The sequence below is a fragment of the Aythya ferina genome (genome assembly GCF_964211825.1).
Source record: "Aythya ferina genome assembly, chromosome: 6".
NCBI lineage: Eukaryota > Metazoa > Chordata > Aves > Anseriformes > Anatidae > Aythya > Aythya ferina.
This window is the reverse complement of record NC_140303.1, coordinates 34,546,361-34,560,139: the sequence shown is the minus strand read 5'-3', so window position 1 is coordinate 34,560,139 and position 13,779 is coordinate 34,546,361. Positions and strand designations below refer to the sequence as shown.

The following is a 13,779-nucleotide window of genomic DNA, read 5'->3' as shown; positions in this document are numbered from 1 at the left end:
TGTGACCGACTGTCACCCTTTGCTCTGCTCCAGAGGGCCACTGCTTTCCCAGCTGTTCCCATCCTGCATTTACAGTTAATTAGTCCTGCTAAGATTAGCACCTTTAGCATGCTCCTACTGAACCACCCCTCCTATTTTTAGGCAATTTCTCAGATTTATCAAGATCATTCTAACTGTAGCCCTGAACTTCAACACACTTGCATTCTTTACCAGCTCAGTCTCTTCTGGAAATTTAGAGTTCATCATTTATTTCATTATTTATTAAATACCAAATGGATCAGGATCCTCCCTTGGTTTGATTTTTCCCATCAGATTAGAAACTGTAGGTACCTACCTCTCCACAAAGTGTTATTCAGCCAGCTTTACAACCATCCTTCCGTGTCATAATCAAGTACACATTTTTCTGCTTGCTTAAAATAACCCCATAAACACTGTCAAAAGCTTTCGAGAAGCTGAGATGCAGGACACTTGTTCTAAGCACTAGACCTGCAACCCCCTAATAGAACGAAGTGGTATTGCAAGATAAACCTCTAAGTTTCCGGCTTGCCCTTCTGCATCATCATTTTTCCCCAAACAATTCACCTACCTGCTAATACATTGCCCTGGCAGAGGCAAAAATATCTTAAAACATTAACACCACTCACAACGAAGACCTCAAAGGCTATCTGAAGTTTACTGTGCCTTTACACCAAGGAGCTCAATCTCTACACACTTCTGTGCATCTACCTCCAAGGACTAATAGCTTTAGTATCCAAAAAGGTTTTAATAAAGCTGTATTCAAAAGGGGACACAAATCAGATGTGGAAGGAGTTTTCTCAATTGAGTATTTTGCCCAGGCCAATTTGTACTAGCTCTAATTTAATCAAGGGCTTTACTACATAATTTTATTATTGACAGCCCATTTTATTTCAGTCTGGAAACATCCTTAATGACAGTTGCCCAAAGGACTGACAGAACTGCTAAGCAGCTGGCACACAGAACCCAACAAGTTAAGTGCAGTTACAACACAATTACCTCTGTTCCCAGTGGGAACCCAATGCAATTGTACAGAGAGGTCAATTAGCTGGCATAGGAAAACACTGCCTTCCAGCAACACAGTGCTAATTAGGAGAAAAAAAAAATATCTTGCATCAGTTTTACTCACAGTCTATGCAAACAAAAGCACAAGCCAACCATGAGCACATATCGGATCTATGCAGACAAAAGTTGGTATTTCTTCCCCTTACCTTTTCTTGCTCTTCTTGCAGTTGTTGCTGATCTCTAGTCTGTATGTTGCACAACCTTTGACTATGGGCAACAGAGCGTTTCAATGGCTCATCATCACTGTCCGAATCTACATAGAGTGCTGTAGGGCTCTTTGACTTGAAAGTGTATTTTCTGTGAATTAGAAATATGGCTATAAAACTTCATAGCATTATACAAATCTGTTTCACTGAAGAACTGTTACGCCAAATGTTCAGATTGTTGGGCAGTACAATTTAGGGAAAAAAGAGCAACTGTTGAAAATGAAAATTTATTAACGTAGGAAGCAGGGTTTTCAGAAAAGGTATCTTTCACTAGTTTAATTGGCATACCTTCTTCAAGTCTGCAAGAGCAGCTGACATTTTAAAAGCAAGAACCACACACTTAATGGTTTACCTGCCACACTACCAAGTGTTACTTTTTTTTTCTTTCGCAGGATATTAAGATGTAGCAGAATTGAGTTCACAAAACAAGATTCTGCACTTTATTACCAAGCAACCCTCGAGAGGTACCATAGAATCATTTCGGTTGGAAAGGACCTTTAAAATCATCAAGTCCAACCATTAACCTACTCATCTGAGTTGAGTACACAGTGACAGGTAGAACTCAGCATAAATCATTTATTTGACTTATGAAATTTATTAAGCTGGACACAGGACTTCCCACATCGTCACTAGGATATAAAGTTGCAAGTCTGCACAATTTTTTTTCCCCCCATTTTTCCCATTCGCTCTTTCACTGGGATAAACTGTTTCTTTAGAGCAGAAGACAAGGGACTTCAGCGAAGTTTGGGATATCTGGTCAATCAGGAAATCTGTTCCAAGTGTATTCCACAGTGCAAAACCACTCAGAGCAATATCACATTTCCGACAGTGTCAAAAACTGTCCGTTCAAAATGGCCTATGAAAATAATGCCCCCTCATCTTTACAAATAAGTCTAAGGAACAAACCACCTCTTTGCAACACTCATGTTGTGGCTCCATATATACTGTTGGAAAAAAGCTAGATTGCAGAACTAGAAACCACTTTGCTTCTTATATACATAGCTTGCAATGATGAATAGAAGGTAGTTTAAGATACCTGGCACTGATAAATCACCTGTGTAAACTAAATCTCTCTCATTGAGCCTTCTGCATAAAAAAAAATATAAAATCTTTACTTGCTTACAAGCTCCCAAAGGTTCTCAAGAGAAATGCTGAAAGGATTGTGTCAACTAGGCAAATTGCACCATTAATGCTAATTTCATCTAACATGCAACACCAATAAAGCTCAGATATGAAAAAAAAGAGTAGCCAAAACAATTTATTAAAAGAGGAAAAATTAAACTAAAAAAGTAAGTAGAAAGAATAAAAAGAAGAATTATAAAATTCTAAAATGCCTTGAACACTATCCCATAAAATGCCAGGCAATGGGCATTTCAGAGCTATAACTCACCTACAAGGTGTGGAAGTGCTTATAGTACAGGAATTCACCATTTGGGAGGCTTTCAATGGACGGGAACTATTAAAAAAGCAAAGTATTTATTGCAGCAGTTACAGTCTTCAAAAAATAAGTGTTTACTCGTCTGCTGTGCATGCAAATCCATGTTCAAAGAAGCATGTAGAACAACATCATGTACTTGCTAATTGCTTACATTTAGAGTAGTATCTCTACGATGCCATAAATATACAACAGCTGTTCAAAACCATATGTAATCCTTTAGATTTGATTCACTTCTTAGTGATGCACCCTTAGGGACAAGCTCATAAATTAAAGGCTTTGGGATCCCATGTCAAGACAACTCTTTTTTTAATTTTATTTTATTCCCACCATCACTATAGTTCCTGCTCTCAAAACCACAGTCTCCTGTTGCTGTCTGGATCAGCCGGTTTTCTGGCATGTCCCATGCCTCTATTTCTCCTTCCTTACCTAAATCCTTCTAAACAAACCTCCTGGTCCCCTTGATCCTTTCACAGGCTCCTCAAAGCCCATTGCTATCACACATCTACCAAACAGCTGCCAATGCAGAAATCTTTTTCAATCTTCCCCCTCAAACCAAAGCTGCTTCTCTCCATCTTACTCACCCTTTCACTTTCTGGTAAGCCATAATGGTTTCAATGACTAAAAAAAAAAGTCACTGAAAGGCTGTTTTAAATATATTTTAAAGTATGTCTGCATTGGTAAGCTTACGCTGTTCATTATGTTTAAGAGGTAAAGATTTTTATTGTTACAGCAAACTCTTGGAAAACTGCCGCATAACTCTCAAACTCCTCTAAACATTCAGCACGAGAAATGTGCTGGCCGTACTGCTGAACATACACACCAGATGTGTCCTATCTCACCACAGTTACCGTGGTTATGTCAGCAGGCGGGGACCACAAGAGACCTAAGGGTATCTTTTCCTTATTCTGCCACAAACTTCCTCTGTGACAACTGGCCCAGTTTAATCTCTGTGTCTCAGGACAAGCAGCTGTACAGAAATAACTGTCAGAGGGAAAAGGAGAGAGTATTTTCGGCCTGTGAAGCATTCAAATACCATAGCGGCACAGTAAAGAATGAAAAATGAATGACAGTACAAGATGTGCAAGTGGAAATTAGCAGAAAAAGAGATGATGCTGTATCTCCTAAGCAGAGGTATGTGTGCTGTGAACAAATGTAATCTAGATTTTGGACTGGGAGGCATAAATTATATGAATTACTCACAAAAGTTTTTCTAAAAAGGATATAAATCTGTTTTCAAGAACAGTGAAGAATTCTATCTTACCAAATGTTCCCTGGATTATATCCCACCAAGTCTTCCTACTGCTTCTATCATGCTTCCTTGCCATGAGAACATGCCGTGTCCTCACGACATTACAAATTAGCACAGTGCACTAAATAGCCTATATTAGATATCTCACTTCTGAAACCGCATGATTTTAGCGTTTCTTTATCCAGACATCGTCCAGAGAAGACCTGACAATGCCTACCTCATCGAATGCACTACACAGGGCACAGGTCAATCACGAGCTGTACACTTACATTGCGGAATGGGCGCTCCATCCCAGCGTCAGCGGCAGCCTCGTGCTTTCTGTGCAGTGTGAAAGCAGGGTTAAGTATCTCGGAATAACCACCTGCTGCCCAACTTTGTGGTTGAGAGACAAGGCTACATTGAAGCTGTATCGTTTCAGATGGAGAATCAAGACCCTGAAAGTCGAGAAAGAAATACAAATGGCACGGTTAATCTCAAGACAGAAAATGGAAAACAAAAAAAATCCAAGAATAATCCCTACCACCAAACACTTCTGCTCAAGTCATGAACTAAACTACTGCGCGTGCCATTAACTCTCAAAGTGTTCCCGTTCTTCCTTGAAGCACTCTGCTTGCTGAGAGATAACAGGGATCAATGCAGGAAGAAGTGACCAAAGCAAAACCTTCGAAGATAACTTCTGGTAGGAATGTCTCCAACTCAGTCTCCCCCATCAGGTCAACTGAGCACAGAATATTAAGCTTACAAAATATATTTACTGTTCTCAGGCTACCAAAATTCCACTGAAAGCAGGAAGGGAAAACTCATGTCTCCTTGTGCTGTGACAGGGAGGAAGAAGTGTTGCTGAGGGTGCTCAGCACACAGAAGCTTTTCGGAGGGAAACTGAAGAGCAGCACAAAGAAACTACTGCCTGCACGTGCATCTTTCTTACATGCTGACCACCACACAAGGTGTCCCATCCATTATTCCAGCTTTAATCTGAGGGGTTTTTGCAACACATTTCCAAGAAAGAAAGGAACAGGTGCCAACAGTTACCTGGGAAGCCTATTGAACTTGTGTGTGACAACAGCTGACTTTCCATTGCACTTCTCACAGGAATACTCAATTTCCTCTGCCTGCGTGAGAACAGAAAAATGAGTAGTGGAAGAAAAGATGCATCAAATAGATCTCAGCAGAAAGGACTTTGCTTTCAGCTGTCATAGAAGCTCTTCAAGACAGCAGCCACACTAAAAATTATATTCACCTTCACCATGATCTAACAAGAGGGCATCCAATAGGAGCTCAGGTAATAAAGCTCACCATTTGACAATATATCCACTGATACAGGAGGAAAGGGGAGGAATATTTTTCCCACAAACCTATAGCACAGGTCACTGAAATAACCTCAGCTGAGACAAACTAGCCTTCAAAGAGAGAAGATGATCTTGCAAGGCTTGCTGTTTTCTCTAACATATACAGCTGTTTTTTTCCCCAATCGCTTTTGGCTGATGATAATTTACCATCAAGTCCTCTCTCTTGTTCACAACCTCAGCTTTGTTCCTCAAAAGCTATCCTCATCTAACCTTGTCAGAGATGTGCTGCAGCTGAGTAGCTGAACAGGCATGAAAAGGAGAACTATCGCTGACGCTGATGTTACATGACTCAGCCACCAAGCATTTTTACAGATGTTTTCCGTGCGAAAATGAATGACGCAACAATAATCTTAATAATCTTTTTGGGGTTAGTTTTGTTTTTTTTTCAAATCATAAGCATAAGACCTCCACTAGCTGTTAGAAAAACAAGCACATCAATTATTCAATCTGTCAAAAACACCATCTGTAAATGGGACTAGGAGAAAAAACACGAGCCTCCTTCAAGATACAATAAAAACACAACGCAATCACATAGGTAAGGCTCATTTTTAGCTTTCAGAAACCTTGTCTTGCAAGTCTATTTACAAGATGAGCATGCATAATAGTTTTGTTTGTTTGTTTTAATAGATCTGTGCAATGACGTTCTTCCATGCCAGTTTAGATCAGTGCACAAACTGTTGAAGCATCTTAGCCCGGAAGAGGAAGCAGCAATTTCTGAGTGATTACTTCAATCTGACAATCTCCCTTCTTTTGTTTGCTTTCATTTGTGCCTCAACGCTTCCAGCATGTAACGGGGAAATTCACTTATTTCACAGCAGCATTATAAAAATTCGTTAAGTTCTGCATAGCATTTTACCATAAGGGCTCCTGTATAATCTGAATGTCCCAACCTCAGAAGAGCGCAACATTATTTATTTCATGTATCTTCAATCACTGCCATAGAAACTAATAATCAGCTATGCAATCAAAATTTCCATATGGTACAGAATCTGCACATACTCCACGGTGAATTTAAAAAAAAAAGTACAAACTATGTACCCGAAAAAAGAGGTCAAGGGAATCCTGGATTGATCGCGATGGAAGCAATTTCTTTCTTCGAGGAAGGTCAATGGAGAGGTCATTAAACTGTTCTCGTTTGGTGACTGTTTCGCCACACCTAAAAAAGAAACACGCTTATGAAAGTGACGAAAAATAAACTTGAAATTAATGACAAGGTATATATTTTTAGGCTAAAGTAACTTCCCAGTAAATATATGCATCTCTCTTAACCTATTTTTACCCGAATTAAAATGAAAGTGTTTGATGCTTATGACAAAGCTGAGTTTTGGGATTTCACTTTGATGTTTCAGAAACTGAAAGCAACTTCTGTGCAGGAGAAAGAACAAAAAAACTTGGTCTGTGAAAACTGCTTTGGAGAGGCCAAGTGACCAAGTATATGACAAACCAAAGTGACTGCCATGTAGCTGAACAAGTAGTCTCCCTTCAACATTGTTAGGAGAAAAAAAGAGACCAGCCCCAGAAAAACGGAAAGCCCTAAAATACTTTGTAACTCTTTCAAAACAAAGTAGTAAGAGTCCATATGCCTAAAACAAGACCTTATTTATTTAAGGATCCTATAGTCATTTATCTTCAATAATTATTATCTGCATGCAATTTACTTTTAGTTATTTTAGGGAACTAATGCTCTACACTCTGAAAGTAATATTCCCAAATATCCGTGTTAATGAGAATTCTGTGGAATACAAGCATCCAGTATGTGAATCTCCTGCACAGGTCATAAACAACAAATGGCAAGAGATACCGGTTTATAACTGCAATAACCTGCAGAGACCAAAGAAAACACCATTCCTCGGAAGCCTGTAGAAAGAACATGAAAAATACAGCTTCCCGTTTTGTAGGAGAAGACATTGCTTGGCTGGAACCCTCTTCTCCCTATTCTCATGCAAGCTGCAGACAAAAAAGAAAAGCACAACAGCTTTCCAATGGATATGTAATGAAGCACTAAATGGTAAGAGACTACTTAAAGAAGGTCTGCAACAGCAGTGTGGTGTGAGGTTTACGTTATTTCTAGACTGCAGAATATTTTATAAATATCTAGCTTTGGGAAAAAAAAACTTACTACTAGTTAGCTCTAGTTATAGTATGCAGATAAAGTCCTAGAAAATGCAAACTCTTCCCAATCATTTAAATAAGTCTGAGAAAGGTTCTGAAGCATACTTACATTTTACAAATGATAGAATGCTGAACCTCAAACTCTAAGTTACTGATAACCGGACAAGTATAAACTTTGGTGGCTGAGAGGTCATCAGAAGCCCGTCCTGGTGAGTTGTCATCATTAGGGACTGGCTCGCTCTTCCAAGTTTTGTTTAATTTTTCCATGTCCTCCTTCAGCTGGTCCAGACACTGGCTCAAGAACTCATGTGCATCCTAGAAACAGGATACGCTCAACAAATCATTTTCTACGACTCCATTCAGTACCTCTCACACATGCAGATAAGAGAAGTTACATTTCTATCTACTGCATTCAGCACTTCTAAGACAGTTCTCCTTTAACAAACAGCAGGCAAAGGCTGTCATTCAATCAAAAGCTCAAGTCACTGTCAAACAGAGATGAAGCCTGACAATGCAGTCCAAACAATGAACAACATACACAATTGTGTCTAAATGCTATGATACTTACATTCTGCATATACCCAGAAAATCTCTCTGCGGTAGCTGAAATGGCACTTTTCACCTTCTTGAGCAGCTCTTTCTTAACCTCAGGGCTGCAGACATCCTTTTTAGCAAGCAGATGGGCAAAACGCCTGCAGAAGTCAATGCGATGAAACATTGATTGGTTGTCCACAACTTCAGGGAAATGCAATAAAACTCATGATATCTGATTTTAAGAGTTCCTAAAAGCTTTTACCCTGTGATAAGCGGTGCAGGGATTTTGTATGAAAATATTTCAGAAAATGGAAAATAGCCTTTTACATTTCAAGTATTTTGAATTCTAACTTGAGATCACCATTGGCACAGGACCCAAAAAAAAAAAACAAAACAAAAGAATTCCAGATTTTTCCTAAGATAAAGAGAAGAGCCTTATCAAGCTCTATAAACTTACTTCTGCAATACCTTTTACAATGAGATAAAAAGCAATGCTTTTGGAAAACTGAAATACTGATAGGAGATATTAAATCACATGGCACCAAATAAGCAACACATAAATCATTAAATTCAAGTTTTACGGGCAAAGATTTTGTGTGTTTGTTTAAAAGATTTCCACTCTACTCAGTTTAAAGCCATATGTCCTTTGGCAGTGTAACATTATAACAGGATAGAGCAAAAGCTGTAATAAAAAGAGCCAGGAGGAGTTCCTTGATTCAAGCTACACAGTGTAACCAAAAACCATGTTAAAAGGCACTGCTGAAATCGACTTTACCTGCCTCTCAGTTAGTGCAATTTAGTTATCTTTTTTAACTGCTTTGCAATTTCACAGAAATACACACTGGTACATTCCATATGCAACAGTTTATGTCATGGTACATACACTGGAAGATGATGGGAAGATGTTCCATGGTGTTCCATGACAAACCAAAAAATAAGATAGAAAGAAAGACCCGTGCAATGCCCTCCCGCTCCAAACCAACACCTAGTACTCAGTTACCCAAAGTATCCGATCCGTTCCTCGCAGCTCAACAAGTTCCTACTGTTTTGCTGAGCTACAGCAAAAATCTGTGCCTCTACAACTGCTAAGGGAAGCGTATTAGGGAACACTTTTTTCACCACAAAACAGCCAACAGGGAGTTGTCGTTAACCCAAGTAACATTTACCACGTTAGATTAAGTGCCCATACCCAAAGCAGTAGACACCAAACTAGAGACTACCAACTCTGACCTGTTGTACTTGAGCCAGGATCACACATTGCCTTCCATCAGATGTACTCCACCACTAGCTCTACCCACAGTTTGCCTTTAGGTAGATGAGGCACAAGCTTCAGAAGTGTTTTTTTACAAAATTTAGGAACAGGACATTTCAAAAAGGCACATGGAACAGCCTCCGATTCCAAGCAGTGGGGGAAGAACTCAAGAAGATACAGCAAAAATCGAAATGACCCCAAACAATATAAAGGGCGATGAAATGGAAACAGGAATGGTTCTGGTATCCTGAATCTTTTTCGTTTAGTGAAGGAAAAGAAAAGGAGGTACACAAAAGCACATATAATAAAAATCCTGAATGGCAGAGAGCACAGTGCATATGCAAATGGCAGCCTGTCTTTTCGATAGACATACAACAGAATCTGAATGGCAAATGAATTCAAAATTTCAAAGAGAAAAGAGTGCTTTACATATTTCAGAAACCTCTGGAGTTTCTTGACATGAGGTTTGTCTGAACCGAGAGTTCATCTGAATTTAGAAAAAAAATTAAATTGGCAGAACACAAACTCTCTCCACAGCTACTAGACAAAGCAGATTTTCCAAAAAAAAGGCGTAAACCCTCACCTAGCAAGTAGTTAGTGATCAGCTGAAACACTAGCTGATAATGTTTCAAGAAGCTATTCTGCAACTACTACGAAGTGTTTTGCACTTCTAAAGCATTTTACTCTACCACTAGAAATACAGTAGAACACATAAAGGACTACTCTACATTGCAAATCCTAAAAGCCTACTTCCTATTTCTAAAGTAAAGCTCCAGAATACAGAGAGGTCTAGGACTTACTTTTCTAAGAGCAAAAAAAAAAAAAAAAAAAGGATTGACAATCCCCTATGTTTTATCCAGAGGTTAAGGAAAGCACAATCAGCTCACACATCTACGGACACATGCACATCACCCTCTACAAAGGTGCTTCAGGACTGGGAATGCTAGCTTCTCAGTAACCAAAGAGAAAATATCCTTTTCAGAAAGTGAATTTTACCTGATAAGTGCATTGAGTGGAATTTTTTTCCACGGGATACCCTGCTTGAGCAAATCATTAGCAAAAGACTGGATTGAAAACAAGGACTGTAAAATGGCATTCATATAGCAGGTGTTTCCTAAGTTTGAAAACCTGAAAAACAGAAAATTAAACATGGTATGTATGTAAATGTGTAAACGTGCCAGTGTTAAACACGGCACTGCTATCATGTAGGACATTCAACACCCCAGACACTCCCCAGGCAGTTTTAATTGGAGCTGTCCTTCTGCCGTTCAGACTAAATTGAAAACTCATAGGAGGCAGCAACTGTCAGGAAAGCATCCATGAGTTTCTACAATCAAAATATTAAAATGTGTGTGTACATACACGAGATATAAAAATGAACCATGGAAGCATATGAAAGGAATGTCAATTACCTGAAGTTATGATATATCTAAAATTTCGAGGAAGTCAATTTCGAGGAATACATATTTTCCAAACTAGGAGATGTGCTCCCTGTCTCAGTGTTCATTGATTTCAGGATTTTTTTTTTCCCATGAAACAATTATAACAAGAATACGCATGTTCTAATGATAAAAGCATGCATAGTAGATAAAGAAAATTATACTTACCCTTGTAATTGTTGTTGAGGATGGGTGGAAAGGGGCACTCGGGGTTTGTTCCACCCTGTGTAATCTTGATTAGATCTCATCTTTTTAACAGAAAGAGGAGCAGGCTGAGAAAGAAATCCCAGGCTCCTTTTGGATGAAGGATTCTGGCTGGACACACCAGACCTATAAGCATTAAAGAATAAGAAGTGTAAGATTTCTAATGCTCTGCCTTCAATAGCAATAGTTCATGACACTGAAACTGTTTCACTACAGATGACAAGGACTGGTAAAGTCACATGAGACAAGTGGCACATATCAAAGCTGAAGCTGTATGAAATGGCAAACTTCTACCCAGAACACAAAATACTTTCTCTGGTTAGATTTCTTTACGTCTACAGATGTGTAACCAGGTCTTTTGTTTTTATGACATTCCTCCAATTCACCATGCTGTGTGAAGGAGAGGAAGAACAACAGTGTAGCACGAGATTGTAAGTCATAAGATATGCTTAAAATTCACATCTAGGCTCGGGTCTTCATTTTCAGCCTCATGGTCTTGTAACCTCATCGCTCTGGCTCTAGCTCCTCACGTGTAAAGCGTGGATAATGCTTCTTTTCTTCCTTGATCTTGGATCTTACCTATCTAGGGCAGAGGCTGACAGTCTGATTACACAGCATCTACCACAGAAGAATCCCAGCCTCAGAGGGATTCAGTATTACTAAAATACTGTTAAAATAGTTCTGTGGCATTTATCTACTCGGGAAATAAGAAGCAAAGATTGAGTCTGAAGTTCCGGAATCTGTATGTCATTTGAACCAACTAGAGTGTAGCTATCATCTACATCAGTCACTCACAATGACTACAATCAACTTGAATGAATTGAGAAAATCCATCTACTGCAAGCAGCACCGGAGTTTGTAGGTGTCAGAACAATTGTAGCTGCACTGAATGCTTGGATTTTAAACTATACACATTTTATGCATAAAAGCCACACAGCATGTGATGGATGCACAGGAAACCGAAGAGCCTAATTCCAGGGAAAGGACTGTCATTTACAGTTCACACCAGTGAATCAGTCCTACCTGTCCAGGGTGGAACTGCCAGTAGAGTACTCTTTTGGCGAGGACCTACTACCATAAAAGGATGATGACTGCAGTGGTAAAACGCCTAAAAAACAAAAACAGAGAGCTAGGTCACTTTGTTCCAGGTAACTCGGCTATTTATGCAATACACAAATGGTTTAAAAGTATTTATTAAAAAAGGTTTCTAAATCTTCAAATACTATCTTCAAGATTTGTTTGAGACACTACAAATGCACCTACTGAGAAGTACTAAGGCAAACGTTAATAATATGTACGTAAAGGCACCCTGGAGTTTAAATTGTGTTTGACACCATAATCCCTATCATGCCCAAATTGTAACATATAACACTTGAAAATAATTAACTATCATCAATTATTAACTTTTAAAAGGCCTTAACTATTTGAAAGATAACAATTACCACCTTTTCTTCAAATATATAAGGTATGCAAAACAGAAACCTCGCTTATAATTCCCTGTACAGTTCTCTCAAAATTCAAAGTAAATATGCAGAATTGAAACCAGCTTCTCTGCCCGCTTCAAAATCCACAGCAAATTATTATACACTTGTTGCAAAATATGATTGTTTCATCGTTCTTAAAATCATTGTGTCAGATCCTGAGATTCTAACACCTCGGATAGTGCTGCATAAAAAACATGCTCTCAAAGTGTCAAAAAAAAACAACAAAAAAACATCTATTGAGGTGAATCACAGCATATGTTAGGTTGGATAATAAATGAACGTTTACTTCTATCTGAGCTTGGAATGGTTGAAGCTGTGCAACATTCAAAAATGCAGCCCTATAAAGGAAAGGAGGTTCTCAATACCACTCCTTGAACTTGCAGGTATACACTGACAGAGCCTGACTTTGACTTTAAGGAGCAAACCGAATTTTCATCCAGAGATAAACATTGACACTATTTGCTCCTCCCCTAGCAATATATTTGTGCCAACAGAGCTGCAGTAAAAAAAAAAAAAGAAAAAAAAAAAGAATGCATTCAGCAATGTTCTTCATAAAAGCAAAACCTTCAATGCATTCCTCTTTATGGGGAACGAGACTCAGTACTAAGAAGTAAAATCAAAGAGCTGGGATCACTACCAGCTTATGTACGCTCTGTCCGTATTACTATATTGCCTATAAGCCCTTGTCACACATCAGCATCCACCTGAATTCTGGTACAAGCAGAATGAAAATCCTAGCCCCATAAAGCTCCCCCTCTAAATTCTGGGGAAGAGGTAGGGAGGTAGAAGCAAACAGTATGCATTTTCAGTACAAAAAAAAAAATATCCTACAATTTGTGTGGGCATTAATAGCAAAGAAGAGCTTTAAAGACGAACAAGAAAGAGTGAGAGGAATCATTAGATAAGCATAGGAATCCCCTCCCACGGGGAAGGGCAACTTGGAACAAAGTGTGAGGCTGCTTGTTGACAAGCTAGCACACTAGCTGGCCTTGGCAGCCAAGTACAGGGTTCAGGGTCACACTAATCAACAGTGACAGATAAGCCAGGATAGGCTTTGAAAACAAAGGCAAGATGCTAGCATCTCAGATATGGCTCTGTAGGAAGCAAGAAAGTTAGTGGAACAAGAAAAGCAGATTAGGAAACAACATCTGCAGCAACTTTCTGAGCTAATAGCAACAGAGGAAAAAACAGGTATCATCCAGCTTTACTTTTATTTTTTTTACCTGATGTCCTATTTTCCTCTGCTTGCTTCAGATTCAACTGTTTCTCTCTGTTGCTGTTTAAGTACTTCCACGCTGGATCACTCAAGGCTTTATTATTCCTGCAGTCATACAGCATTCAAAGTCAGAACTCAGAGCAAATGCAGCATACTCCTGGCTGACAATTTACAACTTATTTTAAAGCATTTATGTCCTATCACCTTTAATACTTG

General features: G+C 38.9%; 1 protein-coding gene across 2 annotated transcripts in view; it reads right to left on the bottom strand.

Annotated features, from left to right (window-relative positions):
• USP37 (ubiquitin specific peptidase 37) overlaps positions 1 to 13,779 on the bottom strand; it is a 34,796-nt gene that overhangs the window by 14,227 nt on the left and 6,790 nt on the right. Inside the window, exons 7-17 of one of the 2 annotated variants that reach the window (XM_084524392.1) lie at positions 13,571 to 13,668; positions 11,887 to 11,971; positions 10,828 to 10,989; positions 10,217 to 10,348; positions 8,003 to 8,126; positions 7,544 to 7,749; positions 6,361 to 6,478; positions 5,006 to 5,085; positions 4,243 to 4,407; positions 2,677 to 2,742; positions 1,227 to 1,377 (exon numbers count right to left, since the gene is read on the bottom strand). In XM_084524392.1, the coding sequence (XP_084380518.1) occupies positions 1,227 to 1,377; positions 2,677 to 2,742; positions 4,243 to 4,407; positions 5,006 to 5,085; positions 6,361 to 6,478; positions 7,544 to 7,749; positions 8,003 to 8,126; positions 10,217 to 10,348; positions 10,828 to 10,989; positions 11,887 to 11,971; positions 13,571 to 13,668 (1,387 nt within the window). The remainder of the gene's footprint in view (positions 1 to 1,226; positions 1,378 to 2,676; positions 2,743 to 4,242; positions 4,408 to 5,005; positions 5,086 to 6,360; positions 6,479 to 7,543; positions 7,750 to 8,002; positions 8,127 to 10,216; positions 10,349 to 10,827; positions 10,990 to 11,886; positions 11,972 to 13,570; positions 13,669 to 13,779) is intronic. The other variant, XM_084524393.1, reaches the window with a different exon arrangement.